The sequence below is a fragment of the Pongo abelii genome, chromosome 2 (genome assembly GCF_028885655.2).
Source record: "Pongo abelii isolate AG06213 chromosome 2, NHGRI_mPonAbe1-v2.0_pri, whole genome shotgun sequence".
Lineage (NCBI taxonomy): Eukaryota > Metazoa > Chordata > Mammalia > Primates > Hominidae > Pongo > Pongo abelii.
Window position 1 is genome coordinate 101807035 of NC_085928.1, and position 14286 is coordinate 101821320.

The 14286-nt window shown below is 42.2% G+C and overlaps 1 protein-coding gene across 50 annotated transcripts in view; it reads left to right on the plus strand.

Moving 5' to 3' along the window:
- The window catches only part of PBRM1 (polybromo 1), a 142513-nt gene extending 131515 nt beyond the window's left edge, over positions 1 to 10998 (plus strand). For 33 of the 50 annotated variants that reach the window (XM_054552081.2, XM_024244402.3, XM_054552101.2 and 30 more), the window contains 4 exons: positions 1478 to 1633; positions 5543 to 5613; positions 5726 to 5942; positions 8120 to 10998. In XM_054552081.2, the coding sequence (XP_054408056.2) occupies positions 1478 to 1633; positions 5543 to 5613; positions 5726 to 5942; positions 8120 to 8292 (617 nt within the window). In that variant the 3' untranslated portion in view covers positions 8293 to 10998. Of the gene's footprint in view, positions 1 to 1477; positions 1634 to 5542; positions 5614 to 5725; positions 5966 to 8119 lie in introns of those variants that run through there. The other 17 variants (XM_054552118.2, XM_054552124.2, XM_054552120.2 and 14 more) reach the window with 3 other exon arrangements.
- The last annotated feature ends 3288 nt before the right edge of the window (positions 10999 to 14286 follow it).

Below are 14286 nucleotides of genomic sequence, written 5' to 3' on the forward strand. Positions count from 1 at the left end.
AACTCTTCATTTAAAAAAAAAATGAAAACTCATAATCTTATTTTATGTATAGAGAGGTTATTATTCAAATGTTTGTCATTTGGTTTATGTAATTGTAAGTTTGTCAGTCAGCTTAGGTATGACTAGTGAAGCAGGGTGAATCGATCTCAGAATTTTTAGTAATTTCATAGCCTTAAAAGACTAAACTTTTATAAATAAATATCTTTGAAATCTTCAGGGAAAGTCCAAGAGTAAAATTCTCAGAATCTGAAGTTTTCCACTGTTTGACAGAATCCCTCTACAAAGAGTATTTTATAAAAATGAGGTTTGGCACCAGTCCCTCAAACCCTCCCTTTGCAAGAAGCTGTGACCAAAGGTGACTGCATTTTGGGGGGAGCTTTGTGTTCTTATTCATCATGATCATTACAAATCCCAGAAAACTCAAGTTGTTTTTCTTGTTTTAAAAAAAAATGCCATGTGGTTTTAAAGGTCTTTTGATAGGTGAGTCCTTGACATTTTGAATTTTTTTTCTTACATTTATTCCTTCTGCCAAAAATACTTGTTTGCTGAAACTCTTCTCTAGCCAGTAGAAAATATTTTGTCATGTGTAGGTACACTTTGAAAATAAAGGAATAAAAGCCTCTGTTCACAGAAATTGTGTACCTCAAATTAAAATGCTCCCTGTTAAGGTTTATATAAGGATATTTGAGCTTGGAGACTGATGGCATTTGGCATTTTCTCATATCAGCAGAGCCCGATTCTCCAGCCATTCCTCTGTAAAGTCTGTGTGTAGGCTCCTGAGTGACCTGGACTTGGTTGGCTTGGTTGGGAGGGTTTAGGTTTTATCTTTATCACATTTTTAGATCTAAAGAAGGAAATATCATTCACTGTGATGGTTCTTAGAAGCTGTTCCCCAACTCAAGCCCAAGCACAATCCATTCTTACCAGCAGTGGTAAGGCTAGAAAGGAGGAGTAGATGTAGGAGTCTTGAACAATTCTTGCCCCCAAGCTGGAGAACCATGCTTTGTGATCAGGACTATGCGCCTCATTTCCCTCCCTTCCTATCTCGTGTGTACCCAAGATAGGCATATGAGTGTGGGCAGAGTGGAATGATGGGGTTTATACTATTCAGTTAGAATTGCAGTCAGCAGAACTGGTCACTCTGTTTGAACAGCTTGCAATAATTATGACCTTGGGAAGGCTGTTACTAGAACTCTTTACTATTATTTAACTAAAAACATGCAGCGTATTTACCCCAGCGAAAATAACTACAAATAATAGTGTACCAAGTACTAATTCATCCCAAAATGTTGGGTCTCATATTTGTAACTTTTTATTTTGTTCATTATTGCAACAAAATAATTGCACTAATTGCTGTTATATCATGCAGTACTAAGGGTGCTTTATTCATTGGTAGTGCATGTGGGGGTTGGTTGTTATTACTTAGCTCATGTTGCATGTTAATGATGCATGTCTGAAATTTGTTGTGTCCTTCAAGGCATGATGGGTGGCTATCCGCCAGGCCTTCCACCTTTGCAGGGCCCAGTTGATGGCCTTGTTAGCATGGGCAGCATGCAGCCACTTCACCCTGGGGGGCCTCCACCCCACCATCTTCCGCCAGGTGTGCCTGGCCTCCCGGGCATCCCACCACCGGGTAAGAACTTCATCCTCATTCACTCATTAATCTCATCTTCATATTCTCTTTTTCCTTTTTCAACCAGTTGTTCCAGGAGGCACCCGTGGCCCATTGTGGCCCGGCCTTCCCTCCCTGAGAATCCAAAGGTTGTCAGAAGCAGGCCATGTCCTGTGCATTCAGCAGGTGGCCCAGCACTTGTACCCTTGTGCACCTGGCTGCTGGCAGCAGCACAGGACACATGGCAGAGGCCAGACTCAGCAAACCAAGGGACAAGAGGCATACTCTATCGATAATCACTCAACTAATTTGACATGTCCTTGAAAAGCCAGACAGCCTAGAAGACTGTGTCCTCTTATCAGTGAATGAAGTTCCCCAAATTGCTAGTTCAGAGTAACATATAAAAGCACTTTTTGCCCCTGAGTTGCATTTCTCCCTCTGGTGCAATTCTTATCTCACAGGGTATAGAGTATCTGTTCCATCTCCTACTTCTCCTCAAGCAGCCTTTCTAAGGGGATTGCAGAGCTGCTAATGTAGAACTCTTCAGAAATCTTTCACTCAGTCTGTCTTAGAACAAAAAGCAGGGAGGGAATGCATTTTCACTGAATTAGTGTTCTGTATGTAAGTTCCCTAAGAGGCAAGACATGCCAGGTGTAATGGCTGATGCCTGTAATCCCAGCACTTTCAGAGAATAAGGAAGATGGATCACTTGAGCCCAGGAGTTCAAGACCAGCCTGGGCAACCTGGTGAGACCCCATCTCTATAAAAATTAGCCAGGTGTTAGGCCGGGCACGGTGGCTCATGCCTGTAATCCCAGCACTTTGGGAGGCCAAGGTGGGCGGATCACTTGAGGTCAGGAGTTCGAGACCAGCCTGGCCAATATGGTGAAACCCCGTCTCTACTAAAAATACAAAAATTAGCTGGGTGTGGTGGCGGTGGCGGGCGCCTGTAGTCCCAGCTACTCGAGAGGCTGAGGCAGAAGAATCACTTGAACCCGGGAGGCAGAGGTTGCAGTGAGCCGAGATTGCACCACTACACTCCAGCCTGGGCGACAGCAAGACTCCGTCTCAAAAAAAAAAAAAAAAAAAAAAAGGAAAAATTAGCCAGGTGTGGTGGCGTGTGCCTGTAGTCCCAGCTACTCAGGAGGCTGAGGTGGGAGAATTACCTGAGCCTGGGGAGACTGAGGCTGCAGTGAGTGGTGATTGCACCACTGCACTCCAGCCTGAGCAACAGAGTGAGATCCTGTCTCAAAAAAAAAAAAAAAAAAAGCCTGACATTAAAGAACAGCCTAGCCTACCCTCCTAGCTGTAGATACTGGTTTGTCTGTCAACAGAAGCTTAGAAGTTCTTTTATATAGAAATATATAAATGGATTCCAGAAATAGCTACATTCATTTTCACTTTAAAATGTGAATTAGCAAGTTGAAAGGTTATTTTAAAGAAAACCTAAATGAAAGGAAAATCACATGTTCCCATATTAATTGCCATCATATGCAAAAGAACTCTAGCTGTAATCTGGACGGAGGGAATGTGACCTTTGGAAGACTTGGAAAGCATTTGGTCCATTACCTAAAACATCAGCTAAGGGCCCAACCCAAATGGTAAAATGTGGGTGGAAACTTGTTAAATTTGCTTGTACCAGTGTTGGACCTACCAGTGATAGGGTTTTGCAGGGTACCATATGACGCTTTGGAGGGTGCACCCAGCAGTGTGCAGAATGAGCAAACTTGGTGGCCTGGCCTGGAGCCCCCAGCCACACTCTTTGTGAGTGTTGCTTAGAATATGGCCATAATTCCACAGAAGCATTTGCTCCAGGTGTTCCCAGAGGAGGAAGTGTTTGTAGGGTTAGGTGCTTCATATGAAAACAGTGGACTGTGTGAATTGCTGTTGCAGCAGGAGTCAGTCATAAGGTAAATGTTCCCATATGGCAGGTAGACTTGGCCTTAATTTTTTGCCCTCTCACCTTGACACAGGGTATCACTGAGCTAATAAGACCAGGCTGGAGTTGACACCTTCTAGGTGCACTTAGTGGGAGCCATGTCTAATGCCAGTACCCTCTAGGTTGCAGATGTCTTTTGGTGGGGGATTGGGACATAGCTGTCTTCCTTTCCCCCTTCCTGAAATCCTAAATTCAATTGGAGGGAAGTCCAACACACCTGCTTAGAATTGAGGAGACAGGGCCGGACACGGTGACTCAATCCTGTAATCCCAGCACTTTGTGAGGCTGAGGTGGGAGGATTGCTTTGAGCTCAGCAGTTCAAGACCAGTGGGCAACATGGTGAAACCCCATATCTATTTTATTTTATTAAAAAATAAGCCAGGAGTCAGGGAAGACCCCCTCTTAGTGCCTACAAATGCACATGTCTGAGCAGGCTTAGAGGAGTAGGGGATTCATTGAGCTCTTCTGGTGACTCAGCTCACATTCTCACCGGCTGCCCCAGTATGGCATTTGTCAAGAGGAAGCAGAAGAGTTTGCTGATTTGTGCTGCCCTGCAAAGCAGTGATTTACACAGTTTAGGGAGCCACACCGTGTTCTGGAGTCTAAGGTGGGTGAGTGTCCCAGGGCACAGGGAGGTGATGGGCACAGAGGTTAATAATATATTGCTGCAGCACCAGCTTACCCACCACAACCTCTTCATTCATTCACGAATAATCATCAGGATCCTACTTTGGTGATCCGGGTGGACCTCTGGGTACTTGGAATATAAAACTCCCTGCTTTTTAAACAGAAGCTTTTTTACTTGTTATTTTCTAACAAATAAGAGGCTCTCTTATGCTTCCTGGAAGTGGCATTTAACAATTCTGAACCTTAGTGCTCGCTTCAGCAGCACATATACTATGTGGAACAATATGGAGTTGAGCATGGCACAAGGATGACATGCAAATTCATGAAACAGTTCTGAACTTTAGAATGAGGAGCTGCTTCTGCCTGGACAGAATATTACGATTTTTAATCCGAAGGGACTATACACTATGAAGTTATACCTCCTCTCGATTCTTCTACACAGCCAGCAAGATTTGTTTGTTTTCAAGAACAGTTCACCACAGTTTTAGGTTTATTTGTTTTTAATGAACTGGGTCCCTTGTCTATTTCTGTATTTTATCAGAATAGCAAATATGCACCCTGAAATCAAAAGAGCCTCTGACACTAAATTTAGGAAATATTATTATCAACTGTGCCTGTGAGACAACAATTGCTCATGAGCATTCACTGAGGGAAGCTTACAAAATTATTATCAGGGACATAGTACAAATCTAGTAGGGCCATGAAGTCTCTCTGTTCCTTTGTCATTTTGCATATAAAGTGATAGCAACAAGGTTACTTCACTTCAGATGATTCCTTTTCAGAGTGCTACTCTATCAGATGGAAGTGTTCTCTCTCTGCCAACACTAGTGACTCCAGTTAGAACCAGCTGCTGATGGTCTGGGAGGGGATAGCAAGGCTGTGCCTTCAGCCTTCACAAAGCTCATTTAACTATGCACTTCCACAGCCTCTTCCTTTGTGTCCCTGCTGTCCTAGCACATTGCTTACTGCTGAGCCTGATTCCAGTGCCATTCCTCCGGAAATTAAATACAGGCTTCAATTGCAGGAGAATGTGTTGTCAGAAGAAAAACACCTTGAATGTAAAGGTATATTCTGACAATAGCTTACCTAGAGAAATACTAGAATTTTATGCAAGGTTCAAACCATTTCTAAGCCATAATTGATGTACATCTGACAGATTGTTCTAGTATTATACTTTAAGTACCTAGAAACAAAACAACTTTCTATTCAAATCATGTTGGGGTGCTTAGGATTCCTAGCCACAAAGATTCAAGGGCAGAGGTACATAGGTTTGAATTATGAATGGCATCATTTCTTATCAGACAGTAGTTTTTCAGTCATTTCAACCCAGAGCCTCTAACTGTGCCATTGCATTCTGAATTATAGGTGTGATGAACCAAGGAGTGGCCCCTATGGTAGGGACTCCAGCACCAGGTGGAAGTCCATATGGACAACAGGTGAGCCTCCCGGTTTGATTCTCTAGGACTTGACAGAATTCGAGTTATCCTCCTTCTCAGAACATGTGCAGAGTCTCTTTTTGCCTCACCATGTGGTCCTGTGCTCTTTCAGGTGGGAGTTTTGGGGCCTCCAGGGCAGCAGGCACCACCTCCATATCCCGGCCCACATCCACCTGGACCCCCTGTCATACAGCAGCCAACAACACCCATGTTTGTAGCTCCCCCACCAAAGACCCAGCGGCTTCTTCACTCAGAGGCCTACCTGAAATACATTGAAGGACTCAGTGCCGAGTCCAACAGCATTAGCAAGTGGGATCAGACACTGGCAGGTAAGAAGATTCCTTCTAAATAAGCCTTTGTGAAATACATGCTTCCTCAAAGCTGTCTTACTGCTGTTAGCATATTATATCATACAATAAACACCCCTTTTTCTTATACAATTAAAATTATATATTTCATAAATGGTTTGGAGTTTCTTTGCATGTTGACATAACACACTGAAAATGGTTTGTTTTGTTTTGTTTTTGAGACAGGGTCTCGCTCTGTTGCCCAGGCTGGAGTGCAGTGGTGCGATCTTGGCTCACTGCAGTCTCCGCCTCCCAGGTTCAACTGATTCTTCTGCCTCAGCCTCCCCAGTAGCTGGGATTACCGGCACATGCCACCACACCTGGCTAATGTTGATATTTTTAGTAGAGATGGGGTTTCACCATATCGGCCAGGCTGGTCTCAAACTCTTGACCTCAAGTGATCCACCCGCCTTGGCCTCTCAAAGTGCTGGGATTACAGGTGTGAGCCACTGTGCCTGGCCTGAAAATGGTTTTTGGGTTTTTTTGTTTTGATTTTTGACGCAGTCTCTGTCGCCCAGGCTGGAGTGCAGTGGTACAGTCTTGAGTCACTGCAACCTCCGACCCCCAGGTTCAAGCGATTCTTGTGCCTTAGCCTCCTGAGCAGCTGGAATTACAGGTGCTCGCTACCACGCCCAGCTAATTTTTTTATTTTTAGTAGAGATGGGGTTTCGCCATTTTGGCCAGGCTGGTCTCGAACTCCTGACCTCAGGTGATCTACTCACCTCAGCCTCCCAAATAGCTGGGATTATAGGCATGAGTCATGGCGCCCTGCCTAAAAGTGTTGTTGTGGTTTTTTTTTTTTGCCAAATTTCAAAGCCTAGTTTTTTCATAAACATCAGTGCCATCTCTTTAAGTACATTGTTTTTTGTTTGTTGTTTTGTTTTGTTTTGTTTTTTCAGGCATTTGGACATTAGTGTAGATGCATTGGGTAAATTAAAAATTATTGGCCAGGCACGGTGGCTCCCACTTTGGGAGGCTGAAGTGGACAGATCGATTGAGTTCAGGAGTTTGAGACCAGCCTGGACAACATGGCAAAACCCCGTCTCTACAAAAAAATTAAAAATTAGCCAGATGAGGGCCAGGAACAGTGGCTCACACCTGTAATCCCAGCACTTTGGGAGGCTGAGACGGGCAGATCACTTGAGGTCAGGACATCAAGACCAGCCTGGCCAACATGGCGAAATCCCATCTGTACTAAAAATACAAAAATTAGCTGGGCGTGGTGTCTGGTGTCTGTAATCCCAGCTACTTGGGAGGCTGAGGCACGAGAATCATTTGAACCCAGAGGTGGAGGTTGCAGTGAGCCAAGATCGCACCACTGCACTCCAGCATGGGCGACAGAATAAGACTCTGTCTAAAAAAAAAAAAAAAAAAAACTATTTTACCTCAGTTTAACAAAAGGAAAAAGATATTAGAAGCCTATCAGGCTATTCATTTAGTTCAACATAGTTATGTATTTTCAGTATGTACTAAAGTACTTGTGTAGTTTCTGGAGAGAAGTTTGGAAGTTTCTACTTGTTCTTGATTTCTAAACCAACTTTGGTCATCTCATTTCATTTCTTTTGAGTAGAAGGTATATTTTCCCTTTCTTCACGTTTACCTTTTTAGGAATTTTTGTTAACATTGAAGTAATTATTAAATATCAGGGATGCCTACGAAAAAATAATGATCAGGCTGGGTGCAGTGGCTCACGCCTGTAATCCCAGCACTTTGGGAGGCCAAGGTAGGCAGATCACCTGAGGTCAGGAGTTCAAGACCAGCCTGGCCAACATGGTGAAACCTGTTTCTACTAAAAATAGAAAAATCAGCCAGGCTTGGTGGCAGATTCCTGTAATCCCAGCTACTCTGGAGCCTGAGGCAGGAGAATTGCTTGAACCCAGGAGGTAGAGGTTGCAGTGAGCTGAGATCACGCCACTGTACTCCAGCGAGGGCGACAGAGCGAGACTCCGTCTCAAAAAAAAAAAAAATTCATGATCCAATCTTTTAGTGCCTAGTATAATGATATAAGAAATGTGCTTGGAAATATTCTGCAGTTAAAATTCATAATATTTAATAAATATTCAATGTTTTGTGTTTTAATAAGTTTGTCAGACCTCAGAACTGAGGGAAATTTTGCCAACTTAAAATTCTAATTTCTGTCTCTCTACTTTAATTTTCAGCTCGAAGACGTGACGTCCATTTGTCAAAAGAACAGGAGAGCCGCCTACCCTCTCACTGGCTGAAAAGCAAAGGGGCCCACACCACCATGGCAGATGCCCTCTGGCGCCTTCGAGATTTGATGCTGCGGGACACTCTCAACATTCGCCAAGCATACAACCTAGAAAACATTTAATCACATCATTACGTTTCTTTTATATAGAAGCATAAAGAGTTGTGGATCAGTAGCCATTTTAGTTACTGGGGGTGGGGGGAAGGAACAAAGGAGGATAATTTTTATTGCATTTTACTGTACATCACAAGGCCATTTTTATATAAGGACACTTTTAATAAGCTATTTCAATTTGTTTGTTATATTAAGTTGACTTTATCAAATACACAAAGATTTTTCTGCATATGTTTCCTTCGTTTAAAACCAGTTTCATAATTGGTGGTATATGTAGACTTGGAGTTTTATCTTTTTACTTGTTGCCATGGAACTGAAACCATTAGAGGTTTTGTCTTGGCTTGGGGTTTTTTTTTTCTTGGTTTTGGGTTTTTTTTATATATATAAAAGAACAAAATGAAAAAAAAAACTCACACACACACACACGAGTTTACAGATTAGTTTAAATTGATAATGAAATGTGAAGTTTGTCCTAGTTTACATCTTAGAGAGGGGAGTATACTTGTGTTTGTTTCATGTGCCTGAATATCTTAAGCCACTTTCTCTAAAAGCTGTTTCTTACAGATGAAGTGCTTTCTTTGAAAGGTGGTTATTTAGGTTTTAGATGTTTAATAGACATGGCACATTTGCTCTATTTACTCAGAGGCTCACTACAGAAATATGTAATCAGTGCTGTGCATCTGTCTGCAGGTAATGTACCTCCTGGACACCAGGAGGGGAAAAAGCACTTTTTCAATTGTGCTGAGTTAGACATCTGTGAGTTAGACTATGGGGTCAGTGATTTTTGCAGAACATGTGCACAACCCTGAGGTATGTTTAGTCTAGGCAGGTATGTTTAAGGATATTTGGATCTATTTATAATGAATTCACAATTTATGCCTATAAATTTCAGATGATTTAAAATTTTAAACCTGTTACATTGAAAAACATTGAAGTTCATCTTGAAGAAAGCATTAAGGTATGCATGGAGGTGATTTATTTTTAAACATAACACCTAACCTAACATGGAGAAGAGAGTATGTAACTAGATATGAGCTGTATAAGAAGCATAATTGTGAACGAGTAGATTGATTGCCTTCATATACAAGTATGTTTTAGTATTCCTTATTTCCTTATTATCAGATGTATTTTTTTCTTTTAAGTTTCAATGTTGTTATAATTCTCAACCAGAAATTTAATACTTTCTAAAATATTTTTTAAATTTAGCTTGTGCTTTTGAATTACAGGAGAAGGGAATCATAATTTAATAAAATGCTCACTAGAAAGACCATTACAGATCCCAAACACTTGGGTTTGGTGACCCTGTCTTTCTTATATGACCCTATAATAAACATTTGAAGGCAGCATAGAATGGCAGACAGTAGGAACATTGTTTCACTTGGCGGCATGTTTTTGAAACCTGCTTTATAGTAACTGGGTGATTGCCATTGTGGTAGAGCTTCCACTGCTGTTTATAATCTGAGAGAGTTACTCTCAGAGGATGCTTTTTTCCTTTTAATCTGCTATGAATCAGTACCCAGATGTTTAATTACTGTACTTATTAAATCATGGGGCAAAAGAGTGTAGAATGGAAAAAAGTCTCTTGTATCTAGATACTTTAAATACAGGAGGCCCTTTAACTTAATTGCCTTTAGTCAACCACTGGATTTGAATTTGCATCAAGTATTTTAAATAATATTGAATTTAAAAAAATGTATTGCAGTAGTGTGTCAGTACCTTACTGTTAAAGTGAGTCAGATAAATCTTCAATTCCTGGTTATTTGGGCAATTGAATCATCATGGACTGTATAATGCAATCAGATTATTTTGTTTCTAGACATCCTTGAATTACACCAAAGAACATGAAATTTAGTTGTGGTTAAATTATTTATTTATTTCATGCATTCATTTTATTTCCCTTAAGGTCTGGATGAGACTTCTTTGGGGAGCCTCTAAAAAAATTCTTCACTGGGGGCCACGTGGGTCATTAGAAGCCAGAGCTCTCCTCCAGGCTCCTTCCCAGTGCCTAGAGGTGCTATAGGAAACATAGATCCAGCCAGGGGCTTCCCTAAGGCAGTGCAGCACTGGCCCAGGGCATCACTAGACAGGCCCTAATTAATTTTTTTTTAAAAAGCCTGTGTATTTATTTTAGAATCATGTTTTTCTGTATATTAACTTGGGGGATATCGTTAATATTTAGGATATAAGATTTGAGGTCAGCCATCTTCAAAAAAGAAAAACCAAAAAAAAAATTGACTTAAGAAAGTACAAGTAAACTATACATCTTTTTTTCATAAGTTTTAGGAACTGTAGTAATGTGGCTTAGAAAGTATAATGGCCTAAATGTTTTCAAAATGTAAGTTCCTGTGGAGAAGAATTGTTTATATTGCAAACGGGGGTGCTGAGGGGAACCTATAGGTTTAAAACAGTATGTTTGTCAGCCAACTGATTTAAAAGGCCTTTCACTGTTTTGGTTGTTGTTTTTTTTTAAGCCACTCTCCCCTTCCTATGAGGAAAAATTGAGAGGGGCACCTATTTCTGTAAAATCCCCAAATTCGTGTTGATGATTCTGAGCTTGAATGTTTTCATACCTGATTAAAACTTGGTTTATTCTAATTTCTGTATCATATCATCTGAGGTTTACGTGGTAACTAGTCTTATAACATGTATGTATCATTTTTTTTGTTGTTCATCTAAAGCTTTTTAATCCAAATAAATACAGAGTTTGCAAAGTGATTTGGATTAACCAGGTTTGGTTGTTCTGTTAAAGTGGTGTCAGATGTTTCAAGCAGATTTAACTCCTGCAAGCCCTGATTTCATGCTGACAAGGATGTGACTGCCAATTTAAGAGAATAAAGCTCCACAGGTGGAGAGGAAAGTCAGTGTCCAGACCTCTGGTTCAGGGCTCGGGCTGCATTAACACAGAGCCAAATGTAGTCAGACTGCAGCCTGAAGTGCCCCATGCCACGCCTCAGGCTGGCAGTCAAGGAATTCCTGCATGTCCTCAGCATGGGCAGAAATGCAGGTTGAAATTAAAATTGGAGAGTTACTGAGGGCAGAAAGTGAGGAAAGCGTGTCCTCTATCATAAAGCAGTATAGCCCACTTCAAATAGCTTGTCTGTGGCCAGAAGAAACAGGTGGCCCAGGTGTCTTTAACATCTTTATAAACTCTTAAAACATGACCACGCTTTTAATAGAAAGTGTTGGTAAAATCAACCGTTTTCCTCTAATATCACTTTGCAAATCCCTGTGGTTCTGTTCTCCTGAATTTAGGATAGTACCGCCATCTGTGCCCCTGAGCATATTTTGAACAATCATTGATGTTTAGCTAGACATCCCATCTGAACACTGAGCAAACAAATATTGCTATTATTCTGTTCCTTTTTATTTTTCTTTTGAGACGGAACCTCACTCTGTCACCCAGGCTGGAGTGCAGTGGTGCAACCTTGGCTCACTGCAGCATGCGCCACCATGCCTGGCTAATTTTTGAATTTTTAGTAGAGACAGGGTTTCTCCATATTGGCTAGGCTGGTTTTTAACTCCTGGCCTCAAGTGATCCACCTGCCTCAGCCTCCCAAAGTGCTAAGGTTACAGGTGTGAGCCACTGCGCCCAGCCTACTCTGTTCCTTTTTAGCCTGGAAGTATGCTAGGTCCCTGAATGAAAGTTCAGAACTAAACAAATTAATGGACTGTCCCTTTTCTCTGTTTTGGCTATTTCATGGTATTTATGTCTTGCAGATAGCACATAAATCAGACAAGAAACTCCAGATTTAATACACGTGTGAAGACTAAGCACTAACATGCTTTACTAGGAGATGAATTACTTTGGAAAACAACAGGGTCCAAGAGCGTGTGTGTATATATATATATTTTGTTGTTGTTGTTGTTCCCGCCATTCTCCTACCTTAGCCTCCTGAGTAGCTGGGACTACAGGCGCCCGCCACTACGCCTGGCTAATTTTTTGTGTTTTTAGTAGAAATGGGGTTTCACTGTGTTAGCCAGGATGGTCTTGATCTCCTGATGTCGTGATCCGCCTTCCTCGGCCTCCCAAAGTGCTGGCATTACAGGCATGAGCCACCGCGCCCGGCTAAGAGTATATTTTTTTAAAGAGAGTTAATTCAGTGTGAAAAATTTAAACACACACAAAAAATGGAGATTAAATATCACATCAGGGATGTAGGTAAGACTTCCAAAATAGAACTGCTAGATGAACAAAAATAACTCATTTATTCACTACTTTTTTTCTTTCTTTTTTTTGGGGGCTGTACTACTCTTGTACTATTATTAGGTACTTTCTCTATAAATACAGATAATAAAGTGACACTCCAAAGCCCATGTTCTTTCCCCAGCACCACAGTGGAGGTGGAGTTCTAGCAATAAATGCTAATCAGGTTTTCAGCATTCTGAAATAAGTATAGTTCTTGAAATTTATTAAAATTTATGCCCTGTAGTTTACAGTTGGCGGTACTGCAGTTCTTTTCACGGCTTTTTTTTTTTTTTTTTTTGGAGACAGGGTCTCACTCCATTGCCCAGGTTAGAGTGCAGTGTTGGGATCATACTTACTGCAGTCTTGACCTGGCTCAGGTGATTCTCCCACCTCAGCTTCCCAAATAGCTGGGACTGCAGGTACACACCACCAGGCCTGGCTAATTTTTTTACTTTTTGTAGAGACAGGGTTTCACCACGTTGCCCAGGCTAGTCTTGAACTCCGGGGCTCAAGTAATCCTCCTGCCTCAGCCTCCCAAAGTGCTGGGATTATAGACATGAGCCACTACTCCTGGCCTCACTTTAAGTTCCCTTAAATAGTTCAGTGTCTGATAAGTAGGATAGAGTCATATTCCTAGTAGGAGAGTTAAAAATATTTTTGAGAGAAAATTAAAAGCTTATATACCTTAGCTGGGCGCAGTGGCTCATGCCTGTAATCCCAACACTTTGGGAGGCTGAGGTGGGAGCACTTCTTGAGCCCAGGATTTTGAGACCAGCCTGGTCAACACAGCAAGACTCTGTCTACAAAAAATTTAAAAATTAGCCAAGCATGGTAGCTAGCTAGTCCCAGCTACCTGGGAGGCTGAGGCAGGAGGATCGCTTGAGCCCGAGAGTTCAAGGCTGCAGTGAACTATAATCATGCCACTGCACTCCAGCCTGGGTGACAGTGAAACTCATCTCAAAAAAAGCTTGCACCCTAACAAATGAGTTCTCACTCATAGCATCCAAACTAATATGCTCTGAAAACCTGTCTTCCATTGAATACAATAATTGCTTTGGTAGTCTACCTGCCTAAAAGTCAGAAGTTGTCCAATCTTTTTTTTTTTTTTTTTGAGATGGAGTTTCACTCTTGTTGCCCAGGCTGGAGTGCAGTGGCGCGATCTCGGGTCACCGCAACCTCCGCCTCCCAGGTTCAAGCGATTCTCCTGCTTCAGCCTCCTGAGTAGCTGGGATTATAGGTGCCTGCCACCACACCCGGCTAATTTTTTTTTTTTTTTTTTTGAGACGGAGTCTCGCTTTGTTGCCCAGGCTGGAGTGCAGTGGCGTGATCTCGGCTCACTGCAAGCTCCGCCTCCCGGGTTCATGCCATTCTCCTGCTTCAGCCTCCCAAGTAGCTGGGACCACAGGCGCCTGCCACCACGCCTGGCTAATTTTTTGTATTTTTTAGTAGAGACGGGGTTTCATCGTATTAGCCAGGATAGTCTCGATCTCCTGACCTCGTGATCCGCCCACCTCAGCCTCCCCAAGTGCTGGGATTATAGGCGTAAGCCACCGTGCCCGGCCATACACCCGGCTAATTTTATATTTTTAGTAGAGACGGGGTTTTTCCGTGTTGGTCAGGCTGGTCTCGAACTCCTGACTTCAGGTGATCCACCTGCCTCAGCCACCCAAAGTGCTGAAAGTACAGGTGTGAGCCACTGCACCCGGCCTTCTTTTTTCTTTTAATAGAGACAGGGTGTATGTTGCCCAGGCTGGCCTTGAACTCCTTGCCTCAAGCAATCCTCCTGCCTGAGCCTCCCAAAGTGCTTGGATTACAGG